This window comes from Triplophysa rosa, linkage group LG4 (genome assembly GCF_024868665.1).
Source record: "Triplophysa rosa linkage group LG4, Trosa_1v2, whole genome shotgun sequence".
Taxonomy (NCBI): Eukaryota; Metazoa; Chordata; class Actinopteri; order Cypriniformes; family Nemacheilidae; genus Triplophysa; species Triplophysa rosa.
In genome coordinates this window covers 6818512-6835789 of record NC_079893.1, presented here as the reverse complement: position 1 = coordinate 6835789, position 17278 = coordinate 6818512, and the positions used below count along the sequence as shown (strand labels likewise).

The 17278-nt window shown below is 37.9% G+C and overlaps 2 protein-coding genes across 6 annotated transcripts; one reads left to right on the top strand and one right to left on the bottom strand.

Annotated features, from left to right (window-relative positions):
- Positions 1-3: 3 nt before the first annotated feature.
- Positions 4-5804, top strand: cplx2a (complexin 2a). 4 transcript variants are annotated; one of them, XM_057331410.1, is made up of 4 exons: positions 4-138; positions 808-914; positions 4023-4201; positions 4660-5804. In XM_057331410.1, the coding sequence occupies exons 2-4, from the start codon at positions 884-886 to the stop codon at positions 4849-4851; spliced, it is 402 nt and encodes a 133-aa protein (XP_057187393.1). In that variant the 5' UTR covers positions 4-138; positions 808-883; the 3' UTR covers positions 4852-5804. The 4 variants fall into 4 exon arrangements, with proteins under 4 accessions (XP_057187393.1, XP_057187396.1, XP_057187395.1 ...); XM_057331413.1 differs by having other exon boundaries at positions 122-237; XM_057331412.1 differs by lacking the exon at positions 4-138 and adding an exon at positions 249-401.
- A 1976-nt stretch (positions 5805-7780) lies between these two features.
- On the bottom strand, positions 7781-17164 carry tmod1 (tropomodulin 1). Of its 2 annotated transcripts, XM_057331861.1 has the most exons (11): positions 16887-17164; positions 16054-16257; positions 14507-14663; positions 14229-14348; positions 12870-12959; positions 11787-11917; positions 11584-11691; positions 10720-10863; positions 10120-10264; positions 9867-9972; positions 7781-9299 (listed from the first exon to the last, which is right to left on the bottom strand). In XM_057331861.1, the coding sequence occupies exons 2-11, from the start codon at positions 16168-16170 to the stop codon at positions 9281-9283; spliced, it is 1137 nt and encodes a 378-aa protein (XP_057187844.1). In that variant the 5' UTR covers positions 16171-16257; positions 16887-17164; the 3' UTR covers positions 7781-9280. The 2 variants fall into 2 exon arrangements, with proteins under 2 accessions (XP_057187844.1, XP_057187845.1); XM_057331862.1 differs by lacking the exon at positions 9867-9972.
- Between the last annotated feature and the right edge of the window lie 114 nt (positions 17165-17278).

The window sequence follows — 17278 nt, the reverse complement described above, 5'->3', positions numbered from 1 at the left end:
GCGAGCAGGAAGAGACACTCGGAGATTCGGGGATGCTCGTAGCGGGCTACTAACACATATCCGTAACAACCGGCCCACGTCAACTTCCACATCCGCACGATTCCTCCCCGCGTTCGCTCATCCGGCTCGCTCGAGCAGGTACGTGAATCCCATTTCGTTTTACGGCGCTGTCCGTTGAAGGTGGTGCTGAAATTGGTTTGCGTACTGCCGAGCCTTTGCGACGGGGGTTCAACTAAGGTAATGCACCAAGACTACCGGGGTCGAACGATTGCTCTCGTAAAAACATTTTGTAGGGACCCTTGTAGCAAGCTTGGACCGACGGAGAGGGTAGGTCCGACAGACCCAGTAATAGAGAAGTCAACGGTGCAAAGTTCGGATCTCTGACCTCCGGAAGTTGAAAGGTATATTTCAGTGTACAATACGCGTCTTATACGGTGACGGGCAGTTACGCAAAGCAAACGAATGAGATCAGCACATTTCGATTGCTAGTGTGAGAGCCCGATGGTCGATATCAGTTGCACGGAAGGATTTGATGAAATTGTCGTTGTGTAAGATGTGCATTTTGTTTCGTTATTCTCGATCGCGAAGGATAAGAACATTGAAGGGCATTGCATATGCAAAACGTGCTTTCACATTGCACCTTGTGAGCGCTGAAGGACAAAGCGTTATGATGAAGTTATGCATGATCTACGAAGCTAATCTCATCAGTTTCTTTATCATCGTTGCTTTATATAGCATATATTGTATGTTTTTCATTTAGATATAAAGTCAGTGCATTTTCAATAACTAAGGTTAATTTCTTCACAGATCTGGCTGTAAAAGATCGCTGCTCGCATAAATCGGAAGTTCAGAGTATAAAGAGGAGAACCTTTGAAAAGCCATCATGAATTTCTTGCTAAAGGCAGCTATGGGAGGTAAGTGCATATACATACGGATTATAAATTACAATGAAATATTTGAGTCAGAGCTCCAGTGCTGCAGCAGCGGTCACGTGCGCGCGCTCTCTGGGATCGTTGGGTGTTAAACTTTATGCACCGAAGAGAACGGCTTGCTACTGTCTAAAAGCAACACTAGACGGCGTTTGGCAACTCTCGTGTGCAGCAGATCGTACCGGAGACATTATTATTCACCCGAGTAAGCTGCTCTCAGCGCAGTGCTGCTGGTGCCCGTATGTTTTATGACATTCATCCACGTTATTCATCAAAGGCGCTCTATAGGCTACCGAACGATGATGTTCACATTAAAGGCATTCAATATGCTGTGAGTGATTTCTGCGCCACTAGCAGAACTAAGAAAAATGAAACCATTCAAACACCAGAGACCAAATGCCATTGGCGAGTTTTCTGATTGGCTGCACAGACAAGTGTAATTTTTCACAGAATTAGGGTAGTGTTAGGGACATTTATTTACATTGATGCATTTGGCAGAGACTATAATCCAAAGTAATTTATAGTGTACTTAAGATAAAAAATGTATGATTTTATGCGCATTCACTGGTAACCTTGGTGGTAGTACCATTATCTAGGGATGCTACCAGTTGGCCTTCCTGTAAGTGGTTTTGATACTACCAAAAACATGCAAGTTTAGGAATAAAACTGATTAATTTTCTTTTTTTTTTTACTATTTAGTCATCATTTAGTGATAATATATTATATATACAGCCACGGAAAAAATTACGAGACCTTTCCACATTTTCATGTCAAATCAACATTTCTAGATATATTGTGGTCATTCCAGTCCAGTGTTTGTTGAATTTCAACAAAATCAAACCTCAGGAGTGACATAATGTCAACCAAGACACATGGAAACTGTGATGAAAACCAAGGTTATCACATAAAAAACTTTTCCTATATACATGTACAAATATTACTGTTGTGTTGCTTAAACATGAATATGAACTTGTTTTCTTTTCAGTTTGATGTCCGAAAAAATACAGAGCATCTTTTCTGTTATTCTGGCCTGTTTCTCCAGTTTTCCTTTTCTGCAAATAAATGCAAATAGAAACAGTTTTGTTATTTGAAATGTGGTAAAAATATCTTTAGTAGTTCACAGAATGAATCAAAAATGATTATTTTACCTAAACGCATACCTATAAATAGTAATACTTTTGTGTGATTTTATTTTATTTTATTCACCTTCTTTGTGTGAAGTGATGTGGTGTTAATACCCCAAAAGCTGTGCTGTTCATATACAGTATGTGCTTTCATACTCAAGTCAGAGTGTTTGGCTGTGGAGCAGCACCACAAAGCAGCTGACTGCAGCAGAGAGCAGCATTAAGAGCACCATCTGCCCTGACCTTCCTCAGACTAAATATTTTAAAACGCAAGACACAAACCTCAGAGCAGATTAATAGTCAATGATCAAAGACTTAAAAACATTATGTGAAAACGGCAGCTTTGTTTTAACCTTTTAAAAAGAAAACCTCTTGATGCCATCTGGGTAGATATTCGAAACCAGAAAGCAAATGCATTTAGCGCCATATGTTCCCGTTTTTAAGTAAACTACACTGGCAAATTTTGTCCGTCACTGTTGTTTGAATCTGATGCTTTTTTCACAGTGCTGTCCTTGGTACTGAAATTTAAGCACAAAAACTTTCAAAGTCAAGGACAGAATAGACTAAATATAAAATAGACTTGCTTTTTTATTGTGTTGGTGTTAAATTAGATTCAATCTCTGGAATCTAAAATATGAAGGTCTCAGGTATACAAGATAAACAGGATTTTTCCCCCACTCAGTAGGTGTATAGAAAATGTATCGTCTTATTATTCCTACAATGGTTCTGATACAAATGTTGTTCCACGACCAGTGTTGATCTAGGAACATGATGGTGAAATAACATTCACCTATCATCCACATTCTCTTTTCACTAAAAGAAGGAGGTTTCAGAATGTAACATTCTTCATGACATTTTGTGAGTTTGTATAATCCAAAGGTTGATGCTTCTGGCGACAGAATGCCCAAAATTCACCCTTGTGTCTTATTGGAAGCCAGTTAAGGCACGTCTTTCCAGAAATAGCTTTGTGACCAGTCAGTAACGTATGCCTGTTCCCGCTGAGATTCTTAATCCCTGAGATTGGATTTCTTGCTGCGGTTGGATAAATTCTTCACTGACATTTCTACCCATTTTCCGCTGATGTTCTGGGATTTGTCTGTATGCCTCTAGGTCACTTGATCTGCTCAGCTGAAGCTGCCAGTCAGGCCCTGAATGTATTATTTCTGTGGTTTTATGAGTCGGTTGTGCTTTTTCCAATAATTTCAGACTTCTCTTGTTTTCTGCTCACTTTTATAAGTTTCTTGCAAATATTTGGACCAATATTTAAAAGTACTACCCAACAAATACATCATTCACACTGTGTCTACACCGGATGCACGATGCGACAGGAGACAAAAGAATGTATTAGAACCCATTATAATTTTACATTTTGTCCACACTGGATGTGGCGCGACGCGACAATTAGAACAAGCCGTGTGTCGCATCGCGCGGCGTCCGGTGTAGACACGGTGTCAGATTTTGTCTTATTATATGTATGTTTAAAATTGTCACATATTTAAGGTGGTCATGATTGGTTATAGAACATCATATTTGACAAAGACATTCTGCCAGGTTTATCTTGACCTCATAGCTGATGTTTCAATCATTTAGACCAGTTTGGACCAGCTATTCACTATGCTCGGACCAGTTATAAACCATATATACGTTCAGAAACTGGTTTTACCTGGATTTTCCAGACAGGGTGCTACAGGCCCAATAAGTCGCTACTCTTAAATTCTGAAAACATAAAATGTAAAATACACATTATTGCTTGTTTACTATAAGTAATGCAAAAATGAACAAATGAAATGCAATTTTAAAACAATGAGTATTTTACGTCTAAATTTTATATCTATATCATTTGAAAACCAAAACCAAACAAAACACTGCGTAACGTGGATGTGCCCTGAATTTTTAATTTCCAGTTTAAGTAACATATTTGTTAGTAATGTATACTGTATGTGTCTAATAACTCCTTTTCTGTCCGAAGGAGGTCCCCCCGACGTTGGTAAAATGATGGGGGGAGATGAGGACAAAGACCCTGAAGCAGAAAAAGAGAAAGAAGAGCAGAGGCAGGAAGCTCTGCGACAGGAGGAGGATGAGAGGAAGGCCAAACACGCCAAGATGGAGGCAGAGCGGGAAAACATAAGACAGGGCATCAGAGATAAGGCAAGTCAGCGTCAGTGAAACATGGTTTGCATCACGTTTGTAAACGTGACGTGACAAACATTACCAATTTCTTTAAGCAACAGTTTAAATCCATTTGGTATGTACAGAAAAGTTAGGGCACATTAACATGATACTATTGCTATAGCCCTGCTTAAACCACAGAAACTCTCACAGTCATTCTAATGGATTTAATGATTATAATGGTAATTGTACTGGTTTTTATGGAAACTCTACTGGTCTCTGTGGGTCTCTGATAATGTGTTGGATTCTATTAGTGGATTGTTATCTGATGGATGGGAACTAATGGAACACTGTTAAATCTTACTGGAAATAAGGCCCGAAACACAAAGAAAATTTGTAATGGTTGTAATGAAAAAAGCTTTTGTTGAAACCATTTGAATTTGTAATGCATTTTCAGTTATTGATGGTGTTCTCTCTGTATTGCTCTCTCGCATCAGTACGGCATTAAGAAGCGAGAGGAGGCAGAAGCCGAGGCACAGGCGGCTATGGAGCAAGCCAGCGAAGGCAGTCTGACTCGTCCAAAGAAGGCAGTACCGTCCGGCTGTGGCGACGAGGACGAGGAAGAAAACATTATGGATACGGTGATGAAGTATCTACCCGGCCCACTGCAGGACATGCTGAGGAAGTAATACTCCGATCTTGAGCACATGTCGCTAGATATTATTTTAGTGTGCACCGACCGAGAGAAAGGGAGCAAATTACGGTACACCTGACTAATCCATTCACCTTTCACACATTTTGATTCGTGGAGAGCTTTAGATATTAGTGACAGATTAATCAAGTGAGAGGGGTTAAATAGCAGAATATAAGCCATATTTTATCTTTACTGGGAAACCTGAATTACATCATCTGCAGTTTCAATACTTAAACAGCAATATATATGCATGAATTGTGTCTGTCGTGTGTCTATTCCACTGTTTTGTATCATTGGTCGATACGGTTTTCCACGTTCATTTTGCATTCGATATGAAGAAAAAATGCACTGTTAACTTTGTTGAACACATTGCACGTCTCCATAGTGTTTATGTCCTCATCGTGTTTCGTCGTTGGAAAGATTGCAATCATTTAAAAGAAGGCAATAACATTTTCCCATGCTGTAAGCTAACTGACAGCTACCTTTGTACATTTCTTAGTTGATTCTGGCTACTCTTGTCACGTTTCATGCACTATACTAGCGTCAGCCTGGAACATTTAATGCCTCAATTCAGTTTAACAGTGTCGCTGAGAGAGACGCATTCTCACGCCTCTGTTTTTGTGCTTTAAAACCGATTCTGAACTTATCGGAAGTATAAAGAGGGAACGTGCAATTTTCAATTTGAAGATCAAACTCAGTTTCACAGGGACGGAGGCGCTTGGCGCGTTTGACGGGACTGTCATTTCTTTGGTCTAGACTCATGGGGAATTGTGAGTGATCCAGAACATTCAGCAATAATAACATATTCTGTTTGCTTGGCTTGCAGTAAAACCAGAAATAAAAAAATTAGCGTATGAATGGATGGGATGGTTTAAGAAGGGATGAAATGTGATCTGTCTCAAGAGCTGATGAGTATGGCACTGTAATAAACCAATCTCACATATCTAATATCTGTGATTTTTTTATTGTGAATACAGTACACTCTCAAAAAGTTCCTTTTTAACACATTTTTTTGTGTTATGGAATTTCAACACATTATGTGTCATTTTTAACACTCTATGGGTGGGCTTCCCATGGGTTTAAAACTAGTACAAGGTTAAAATAAATGATAGTGCTGTCTGAACTGAATAAAGCTTGCTCTGACATATTTTAAAATACATCAGTGCCATTGTTTTGTCTTGAAAAAAAAAATGTGTAAGGCATGTTTGTAAAAAATACTTAAACGTCCTAATTTAACTCAGTGGCGTAGCCAGAATTTTATTTTTGAGGGGGCCATTATGTATACGTATATCTATACATGTAGATGTTTATAGGTACTAAAATGATACACCTGTACTATACAGCTCATTTCACCGTTTTAGCAAACATAAACATAGCCTAGCGGCTTTTAATCTGGTCCTCGCGTCCTCCCATATTTTGCGTCTCTCTCGTTTAACACACCTGATTTAAATCACCAGCGTCAGCGTACCAATTGACATGATCCCTACACAGTGTTCACTTCTCTCTACTCCCTGCACACAGGAAATCGGCTGAAGTAAACTTCAGAACACGAATTTGCAGCGTCCTCATACACGGACAAAACTTACTACGGAAGTTTGAAGGGATATTTGCGTAACGTTAGTAGTTACGTTTAGTGCACTTCAATGCCCTTTATGTCCACTTCGCAGGGCTTTTACGGGCGAATTGAACAAACCTCTGAAACGCATACAAAATATGCAGAGGTGAGTCGTGAGGACCAGGATTAAGAACCGCGGTAGCTCGGCGGCTACCAGTAACCATTGTCTTACCTTTTACATGACAAGGCGGAGTACACTCCGTTCGAGGGTGAGAAAATGTTTCTGTTGAGAAACGTCTACAAAAACACTACAAGAAGTTAAATGCAGTGTAATCGTTATCTTTAGCAGTCTACTCATTTTCTTCTTGCTCATCTTTTCGTAATTTATTAATAAAAAGAAACAGAATATTGTGCGCAAAAGTCAAGATGCTACGCACAACACGTGACATAATTAAACCAATAACTTTGAAAACAGCGGGGAGCACTGATTGGTCGATCAACCAGAGTAACAAATCAACAATTCCTTATTGCAATCAAAAATCTGAGGGGGCCGTATATGTAAATGAGGGGGCCTGAGCCCCCTCGTGGCTACGCTACTGATTTAACTAAAGCCTAGTCCTGGCCTAAACTAATCCCTGTCTAGGAAAACGCCTATGTGTCATTTTGTGTTGATTGTGCGTTAAATAAATAAAAGGGACAACACAAGGTTAAGTTAAAACTAACAGAAATGTGTTGAGGACAGAATGTTTTTAATGCAACAGTTTATATACACTATTGTATGCCAAATTGAATGTGTAGTAATTAAAGTAATTATAATTATTATAATCATGTATAGATGATTTCATCTGAAATCTGTTTTCCGGTTTGATTATAATACAGTATAATTTACATTTATATTAAAATATATTAATTTATATTATTTATATTAATTAATTAAATGTATTAATTATAATTAACATATATAAATGTATATTAAATTTATCTTAATATTAATTTATCTTAATATTTTATTATATTTTAATTGTAATAAATTAAATTGAAAATACTACTTATTTACTCTTTGCAGAGGTCTACTGGAAATTAGGTTTGGACCGCAAAACTTTTATGTTGTTGTCACTGAAACCGTCTAGTTTGTGTAGTCAATCTTAAACTATTTAAAACAGCATTTTACTATGCTTGTAATCTTAGTGGTTTTATAAACGTTTTAAACAAAATAAGTGTTTAATTAAAATTTCCTATTAAATTAAACTGTAAAAAATGAATTTTTTGCAAAAATAAAAAATACAGTTTATCATCTAGTAATACAATGCATGAATATGATGTATGAACACTTGAATTGTATCAATGTGGTTAAAGCAGCAGTTTCCACAAAAAAGTTTCAATCTTTATTTACTAATAAAACAAAAAAATCAAAATATACGCATCGCCAGCCTCGGCACTCTATGGGTCTCCTTCCAATCCACAGAGCAAGACAATCAACAATTTTCCCTTTTTGGTTTTAGATGGAAAAACACCTGAAAATGTTCTTTGCTTTCACCAGCAGAATGTTGTATTGTCATCCATTAAACATACTAACTATTCCTTACTGGGCTGGAAGTGCAAGGTCCGATCAAACATCTTGGACAACAAACTAAATTGGTGTTATTTTCTTTACGCATCCAAGGCAGAGACGTCTTTGTGAGTTTGGTCACTTTTCTGATTTGATGTGTTTTGATTAGCAATCCAAGGTAAGAAATGTGTGTGGGGGGGCGGGGTTTTTGGGGAGTCCATGATAAAGATGTTATACAGTACATCTATTACATTCCTTTTTTTATAAGCCATTAAACAGCAAGACAGTTAGTACATAAAACATCAGACACAAACAAATAGTTATTGCTAATTGTGCAAACTGAAAGACATGAGCTTGACCTCACTTTGAAAAAATGCTATTCTTCCTCAAACAAATAACAACAAATGTACTATAATAAATTATCGCATAAATATATGGTAGTTGTGCAAATACATAGCACTGTGAGTTTAAAAAAAAATTAAACCTGCAACTGGAAGTTATTTATTTTTGATGAGAACTGATGAGACGACCGAGACCACAGGTGAGGAAACTCATCCAAATGTGCAACTACCAATGGGAGTGCAGACAGTGAAGGTCATGTGATCGGTAGCTAAACATGAATGCCTAATCAAAACACGTAAATGCAACCTTAAGGTATCACTGTAACAAAATATAGTTTGTACTTGTAAAAGTAACACACCAGAACATGTCACACATACAGAATAACGTAAAATCACACATTAACAACATGCTTCTATGCAAGGTGTGTGTTTGTGTGAGTACAACCACTACGGTGAATTCAAACAAGGCAGTCGGTCAGGTCTATAGCTAGACAATGCTGTAAAAACCAACACACAAAGACAACACCTGGCTTTGGGGTCAAACTGTTTACAGTAAGAAAAACAGGTCAGCCGGGTACCATTCGAAAAACGGAGCCTCATTTTCGTCTACACTGGTAGGTGATTTTTCTCTGCTAATGTTATGGCAGGTGGTTGAATTTCTTTTTAAAGCACTCCGCCATGAGTAACTGTGTGAACGGTAAACATACGGTGGTACCTTACATGTTTCCAGGGGTTAAAGGTTCCTATAGATTGGTGAAGAAGGTCTAAGACCGTGTATTTGACTACGTGGGATAGATGTCAGCAGAGAAACAGTGAAGCCCTGTGTTACTGTATCCGTGAAAGAGACAGAAACGGGTGGAGGATATGGGATGAGATGCGATGGGATGGGATGTAGGCTGGCGCAGGTCCCATGCCGTAGAGGGCTTCCTGCTGCTGCGTCTACACGTTTGTCCGACACTTGGGGAAGATGGGTCCTCCTTCAAGCCTTCTCTTTCTTACTACACACAAAAACAAAAAAGCTATCACTATATAAAGTACAATAAAAGATGCTAATGTATTTAAAACAGTATGAAACGTTTATAAAGAAATTCAATATTTGAAGACAAGAAAATTACATTTAAAGGAATAGTTCATCCAATTGAAGCTACAAAGTCTGAAAGCATTCAGGAGAATGAGAATATAGTGCATGACTCACACAAACCACTTTTTTTGTGTGTTTATTGTCCTTTTTAAAGTTCGTAAAGTCTTAAAATCATTTGGAAATGCGTAGAAGTTAGTGAAGAAACATGAAAACCAGGAGACAACACATCAAACAGCCATTCGAAATAAACAACAGACTGACAACCAAGAAAACAAGCAGACAAACAGATTTTCGATGGCAAAAGTTTTCTCTCAGAAAGAGGAAAATGCTGGAGTGCACAAAGCTCAAAAATATCCAAAGCTGTTCCAAAAAGCAAATGATCGTATCTCATTTAGGCGTCACGTGCTGCGTGAGACTTGAATAAGACTGAAAAGCCAGCAGGAGGAACTAAGAGTGACAGATGGAGGGCAAGATTTGGGTTTACTTGGGTTTTGTCGAGAACTTGAACTTTCTACAGAAGGCTCTTTCCAGCTCGGGAACTGACAGAGTAAACGTGATCGCGCCATCTGAGTCCGACCGAACTACGCGCGCTGTAAAATCATACATGCCATGAACACACAATTTGTTTGTTTCAGAATCACCCTGAACACATGCACACAGGCACACACTTTTTAACAAACACTCAACTATCATATGACAACTCTCTGTGTCTTATTGTGTGTTTTTGCAGTTCTTACCCAGGTCATTGTTGTTCATCACAGCATTGGATCCGCGCAAGCGTGGGCCCTGCTGGGTGAAGTGGTACCCGAACTTTAGCAGAGTACTGTTCTTCTCCAAAATGTTAGCTATTTCCATTTCCACCTTGTTACCCAGAGGCTGGCTCTGTAACACATACACACGCCAATATAAAGATATAAATCAAGCAATTCTTTCCACTTTGCACAATTTTTACATTCTGTGATTAAATTGACAAATCATAATTTAATAGAAGTATTTAAGAGGAGTAGTTCACTTCAGAAAAAAAATTACTATGGGAAGTCAATGGCGGCTTATTTTAAAGTGAATTACGCCTTTAATTGTCAGCCAGACATTATTGGAAGGGTCCAAAGAAAATATGGAGGGAAATGCACCCCCAGCTTCACTGTTGAGACCTACAGGTTGACAGCTGCTGGCTTATTTCTTGCGTTTACTCATTATTTTAAACCATTATATTCCGACAGATGTCTGAGAGAACCAGCGTGCACCCTAGATCTCAAACGGCCTTGTTCGCACCTCCGCCTTCAGATAGCACCCACAACCTCACGGCTATCAGCTCACACCTCTGTGTGTTACTTTACCTGATTGTCGATTTTGAGCTCCTGTAGTGTAGAGTTGCCTTTTAAGGATTCTACGAGCGCCAGGATTCCAGCTCCGGTGATGAAGTTTGACTCCACGTTTAGACTCTTCAGAGTGGTGTTTACTGTCAACATGTCTGCAAGGGCCTGGAGAACAGGACAACATCACATGTAATTTAATCCGTGGTTATTTCCAGCTCATCACCCCAAAATCAAAAGAATATTAGGAAAAAAATAACTACAAAATGATCAATCATAGACAAACGTTTTTTTGGTTGAATATATATACTTTTCATATACTGTAGAAACATAAGCTTCTTTTGGCACAATTTTTGCACGTTCTCTCCCACCAACTGTCATTACCGTAATGTGCCCGGATGTTTTATTTGTTTGTAATTCTCATTCTCGATGATGACTGTCATTACCGTAATGTGCTCGGAGGGTTTATTTGTTTGCTTTTTCATTCTTAAAGATGACTGTCATTACTGTAATGTGCCCGGATGTTTAATTTGTTTGCGATTCTCATTCTCAATGATGACTGTCGTTACTGTAATGATGTAATAAATCAAATCAAAGTATGACAAGTGTGCCATTTATAAACAGATTCTTTCACATTACTGTAATAACAATTGGGAGGAAACATACTTTATTGCCATGAGCATAACGTAACGATGCAGATGTTCTTCAAATAGGCTTCATTTTCTTCTTACAGAACAATATTTCACATTTCTTTTCCTTTAATTATAGTGAAATCTAACCTTCACATGTTCTCGAAAAGCTTTGCTAGAACTACCCACCCAGTAACAATTACAGGAAATGTGAACATTTGCATACGCATTCAAGAAGGAGTGTGTCTGCACAACTCACATAGGCAACAGGATCATTACTTCTGGTACCAACGATGCTCAGGCGCTCCACGACTATGTTCTCTTTAAGAGCTTCAGCATACGCTTTCAAAGTTGGAATTGGAATATTCTATAGATCATCAGAAAAAGAGAAAAGACACATAAATTCATGTGGGACTATGAAATCAATAAAAGGAGAGTGAATACGAATGATAGAGAGAGCACCTTAATGTTGTTTAAGTTGACCTCTGTCAGATCTGGATCATTGCTCTTGATCCTCTGCAGTGTTTCCTCCACATCTGTGTCATTGGGCTGTTCATCTGGAACTGGTTTATACTGAGCACACTGAATTACACCTGTGTATATAACACTGAATTACAGCCGAGAATACACTTCAGTTTATATATCTAATATTAATGCAATATCGCTCGAGTAGGAGTGTATGTAGTGTTCTTATATCTTCATGGCTGTGATTAGGCCAAGTGCCGAGTGCCGGAACCAGGCTGACCATAAACAAATGAATATGCATAACACAATATAACCACATCATATTTATAATATAACACATTTAAAAAATACACAGAAATTATAGTTAACAATCAGCATAAAATATAAAAAGGCCAACAGTTGTGAATGGATTTAGGCTGTCACAATATCGGGTTTTCACTACACGGTTATCGTGCCCACATATTTGGTGATATTATCACGGTATCTGCTGGATTTGTATCGAAATTCTAGATTTAACAGTTACAGAATACTGTCTACACTGTTTAAACACTGTTTAAATCATTGCACACCCCATGATATTTTTTCTTTTCTTACAGTTTAAATTGCCATTTTTGCATGGCCTAATAAAACGATAGGACCTTTCAGGCCTAACAGAGAATGTTAGAAACAAAAAAAGATGTTACCTTTGGCAAGGTCCATCTGGTGCAATTATTTTATTTTACAAAAGGGATTTGTAGGTCATTTGACCCATCTCATACTATAACTCATACCTCTAAGCAACATTTTCGATTAAAGAATAAAGAAAAGAGGATACATATGGCATGTTTCCAAGTCATCATTTGCCATTTTAAATATCGCACCGTGGACGTCATACCGAGGTATTATCATACAGTGAGATTTTGTAGACCATTGTGGTACCCACAGCAAAAGTTTAAATGAGTGCTTAACGATTTACCATATTACCAAACTGTATATGTAGCATTAACACAACATCGATAATCATTGTTTTTCATATCCGGTTATTGTCACTACCGGTATATTGTGACACCCCTAATATGAATGTGAAAAGTTTTTACTTACTGTTCAAGCCTTGTTTGTTGACAATGTTACTGCTGGCCAATGCTTCATAATACTGCTGATTACTCATCAATGTGTGCATGCCCAAAATAGCTACAAAAAGAGAAACATATTTTACAAATTAGACAGAGAATAAGAAGAATTTGTCTAAAAAAGGAATTAGAGAAAAGCCATCTTCAAGACTTCTATAGCATTATCATTTTCCCTGAGGTCCACGTGTAATGTTAGTTAAATGTTAGTTAGACGTTTGTTTATGTGACTAAACCGTGTATGATTGCTTTTGAACAACTTGTCTTAATGGTTGAGTTCTAATACATGTAAATGGTCAAAGGCAAAGTTTGTGCAAAGTAATGCGTTGTGAACTTCAAAGTATAGCAAACTTGGGAAAAAAAAGAAGATAAATCCTTGAAAAAGATTTAAAAGGACACCAAAACATATGCAGGAGTTAACAGCTCAATTTATGGGTCTGGCTCGTATGCTGTATCTGATTGTTGACCCGGGGCCAAAGACAACTAAAGTAACCTCATTCCCATCTGTCTGTGTGCTGAAGCACGGACTGTTCAGATCCGACTCCTTAAATCTTGCAACACGATCCAGAAGACAAAAAACAACTGACCTAATTTTTAGAGAAATCTTTCAATCATGCTAAATGAGCGTACATAAGTGGCTGAGGGCTGAATGTTTTTTTAGCCCCTTGGTTCCCCTTTTTTGGTAGCCATGCGTCTTTAGAGTACACGATGAGTCATTGTTGTAAAAAGAGACTCAATAACTCGCACAGCAGTTTACATTTAAAGGGACAGTTCACCCAAAAACAAATGGTTTTGGGACTCCCCTGTGTTGTTCCATATGTGTTTTAATATTTAGGTGAACTAGCCCTTTATACCATCATGCAGACGTACTGTACATAATAAACAAAACATGGCAAACATACCCCATCAATACTGAATGCAATGCATGCAATGTTGCAGACAGAGTAAACCTACTGGATTGATCCGTGGCTTAGAAAGGATGGAGAGACAGAATGAAGTATGAAGGGTGTAAAAATCGAGTGGAAATGACTAGAGAGACAAACATACAGTGAGACACACATAAACACACAAAGCGAGAAGAATGTTTTAGTCATTGGTATTATAAATGAAATTATCATTAGCTAAATATGAAGTATTATTAAAATTAGGAAGGGTGCTGTATTTTAGCGAGTGGGGTTATGAGAGAAGGAACAAGTATCAGGTCAAAAGCTGTCTTTAAATTGCATTACAAACAACATTCAAAGTAACACTGTAAAAAGTTTGTTGCAGTCATACTGTATATCATAAAACACCTTGTTTATTGATGGCGGGTAGGTGGTTGTTCGTATTGTACCTGCTATATCACAAAGCTCTGCGTCAGTAGCATTAGATAACGCCTCTTCTAGTTCGGGCTCCAGTGTGACATCTTCCAGGATAGGATCAACAACTTTTGTCTTAGGCACCCATGTTTTTCCTTCACTCACATATACACAGAGTGAGAGAGAGAGAGAGAGAGAGAGAGAGAGAGAGAGAGAGAGAGAGAGAGAGAGAGAAAACAACGTTGTAAAATCATATCCTTTCAACTTTTCCTGACAAAATATAATCTTTGTCTTTAGACAGATTCACCCTGACCTCTCTTCTCGCCAGTGAAGGGAACAAGATCATCGCGGTCTGGGTGTTCTTTGGCCTGTTTCTCCAGGTGTGCAACCAGGTTATCTCTCTGGAACATTCCGGTTGGAGCTTTCTTCGTTTGATCCTTCTGTCTGAATCCTGCCGGCAACAGGGCGTTCTGGAATCCAAATCGTTCTTTTACTACAGCATTAAATCAGAAATTATGGCTGTTTTTCCAAATATTATTTTATTTTAAAATAAATAAAATATGTTATAAAAGAGTATAATAGAAAATAAATAACACTGACAGCTATCTATATAATATTTGTTACCTATATAATATTTTACCCATGATGTTGTTACTTTGATACCATAATCAGCGTATTATAATGAACTGTGTACATGGACCATTATGAAAAATAAACAATATTAACTTTCTTTTATGCATATAGGCTATGTACATTATACTGTTTATGGTGACAGAATCCAGAACACACAGCACTTCAAATAGCACATTATCAGACATCTTAGTAACGTTTATTCTTAGTGCAGATAACACTGAGTTAAAGGACACTCAGATTTGTAAGTCACATTTAAACAGAGAATTTCTGCAGCTAAATATTCAGCAATGGTTAGTCTTTGAGGAAACATGGGTTTGATTAACGTTTGGGCAAAGATCTTTATTTATGGTAAACTCCATCTGCACCTCTGGCATAACATCTCAGTTTGGGAACAGAAATTCTGGAAATTCTCTCTCCTCTCCTGTCTGTTTCTGGACATTTATTCTGCTTGTGTGCTTGAATCTGTCAAGAAGTGCTTAGAGCTGGAGCTAAACAGATTCCTTAAAACAAATACTGAACTTGCGTGCAAAAACAGCTAGTGCTATTGCCTTAAGTTACAACACTGAAGAAACATCAGTGTAAAACAACAAAACCTTCTCGAATGGACTCCACCATGACACAACACAGTCAAACAAACACCAACATCTTTAAACAAACAGAGAACTGATACAGCAGCTCAACACTAAACAAACACCATACACAACACAATCCACTCAAACAAACAATAATGTAAAATACCCCAATGAAACAAATACCACAATGCAAAACAACACAGTCCAGTCAAATAAACAGATAAAGGTGTATTTAATGGTACATCATGACACAATATATCACCATCCTAAAGCAAACTATGTGTATCAAACTGGGTGGTAATTTTTATGACGAGCGTTTAGTTTAATCCAATTGGTTGAGCCACCATCATACAACACTCCAATAGTGTCAAAGAAACATGTTAACGAAATGCATCAGAAAGCAAAGCTTTTGTCAACTTCTATCATCTTTAATGACACATAAAACTGTAAATTGCATTTACAAGCCTATATTGGGGTCAATGAACACTTACAGACTAAAGAAATTAAATATTTAAAATAGGTTAAACATAGCTTTCATGAGGAACATCAAAATATTTCCACATTACATATAAGTGGAACCTAGAGCAAACTTATGGCTTTAGGGTTTGTTTGAGATTATACAATATAAAACGCTTTATATTTTAAGGATACTTACATCAGGATCAAGTTCTTCGAGTTCATCTTCAAGTCTTCGAAGTTCTTCCTCACTGAGATTCTGCAAGAGCTCGTCCTCATCCACATCCCGATACTTCTCCATCTCCTTACGGTACATGATGACCGAGATAAAAGGGAGGAGGGAACAGACGAAAAGAAACAAAGGACTGACCGGCAGGAACAGATGAGCCCCTGGTCACAGGACCTGGTTGAAGACATGAAACATTTGTTAAGTCTACGCTTAGCATTTCATTAGAAAGAAAGAAATCCAAGTGCTTTGTTGTTGCATTTTTTAATGATTACTAATAAAATGTATGTAAAAACTGTAAAGTAAAAAAGTTTTGCTATGAGCTTTTTCATATAGCCAACGAACAACATTTGACAACAGTTTTGTTAAGAGCTTTAATTTTACAGTATATAACCATATAACCAAGAAAGAAAATATCAAACCCCTGACAGATGGACAAACTGAAGACGGGCCTGGGAAGGATCAGTGTAGATGATTTCTATTGTCCTTGACGACTTCTTCAGATAAGGACAATGACCAGCAAACTTTAAACCTAAGAACTTCTTTGACATTTTGGAAATCTTGCCAGTTTTGTTACAAAGATCTTCAGACCAAGATCACACACATAAGTGAAATCAGTCAAATTAATTTAAAACAATATTAAAATACCATTAACGGTATACTGTTAAAACTACTCTTGATATTACTTTATCTAAAGCTTTCAGTGCTGTTAATACACAATCTTTGCATGTGGTGCGGGTCTATGTAGTGATGAGGAAAATAAAGCGTGTTAGTATCCCACTGGTGGGACAATAATTCTCACTTACTTCAGTCAGCGCTTATCCCGCACTATATATAGCGCATGTGACAGCTGAATACTTTGACCAGATATGGTTTCTTTTCGGAGTCGGTAATTCACACAAATGTGCTCCCGCTTCCAACAATGAATCGTCCAGTCCACGGTTCATATACAATCGACGCTTGACATGACAGAGGAAAGCCCAGACATTAAAACTCTTTAACTTCTTTCTCCTTCTTTTGAACTTGTGAAGTCCAGCTGTCGGTCGCGATCAAAGAGTTTCCACAAACGCGGAGCAGCGGCGAGCTTCGCCCCGCCTCCATCAACGACCTGCCTGTCAAATTACGTCACGCGAGTTGCGTGACCAACTAGCGGTTTTCGTTGTCGGCAGAGACAAATGACAGCCACACAGTGTCCTGT

Excerpts from the sequence above, each read along its gene's own strand:
- tmod1 (XM_057331861.1), bottom strand. The coding sequence starts at position 16,170 with ATGTACCGTAAGGAGATGGAGAAGTATCGGGATGTGGATGAGGACGAG. Across the intron at positions 14,664-16,053 it reads TCGAAGAACTTGATCCTGAT|AACGCCCTGTTGCCGGCAGG; the intron begins GTAAGTATCCTT and ends TTTGGATTCCAG. Across the intron at positions 10,265-10,719 it reads AGCTCAAAATCGACAATCAG|AGCCAGCCTCTGGGTAACAA; the intron begins GTAAAGTAACAC and ends TATGTGTTACAG.
- cplx2a (XM_057331410.1), top strand. The coding sequence starts at position 884 with ATGAATTTCTTGCTAAAGGCAGCTATGGGAG. Across the intron at positions 915-4,022 it reads GCTAAAGGCAGCTATGGGAG|GAGGTCCCCCCGACGTTGGT; the intron begins GTAAGTGCATAT and ends TTCTGTCCGAAG. Across the intron at positions 4,202-4,659 it reads GACAGGGCATCAGAGATAAG|TACGGCATTAAGAAGCGAGA; the intron begins GCAAGTCAGCGT and ends CTCTCGCATCAG.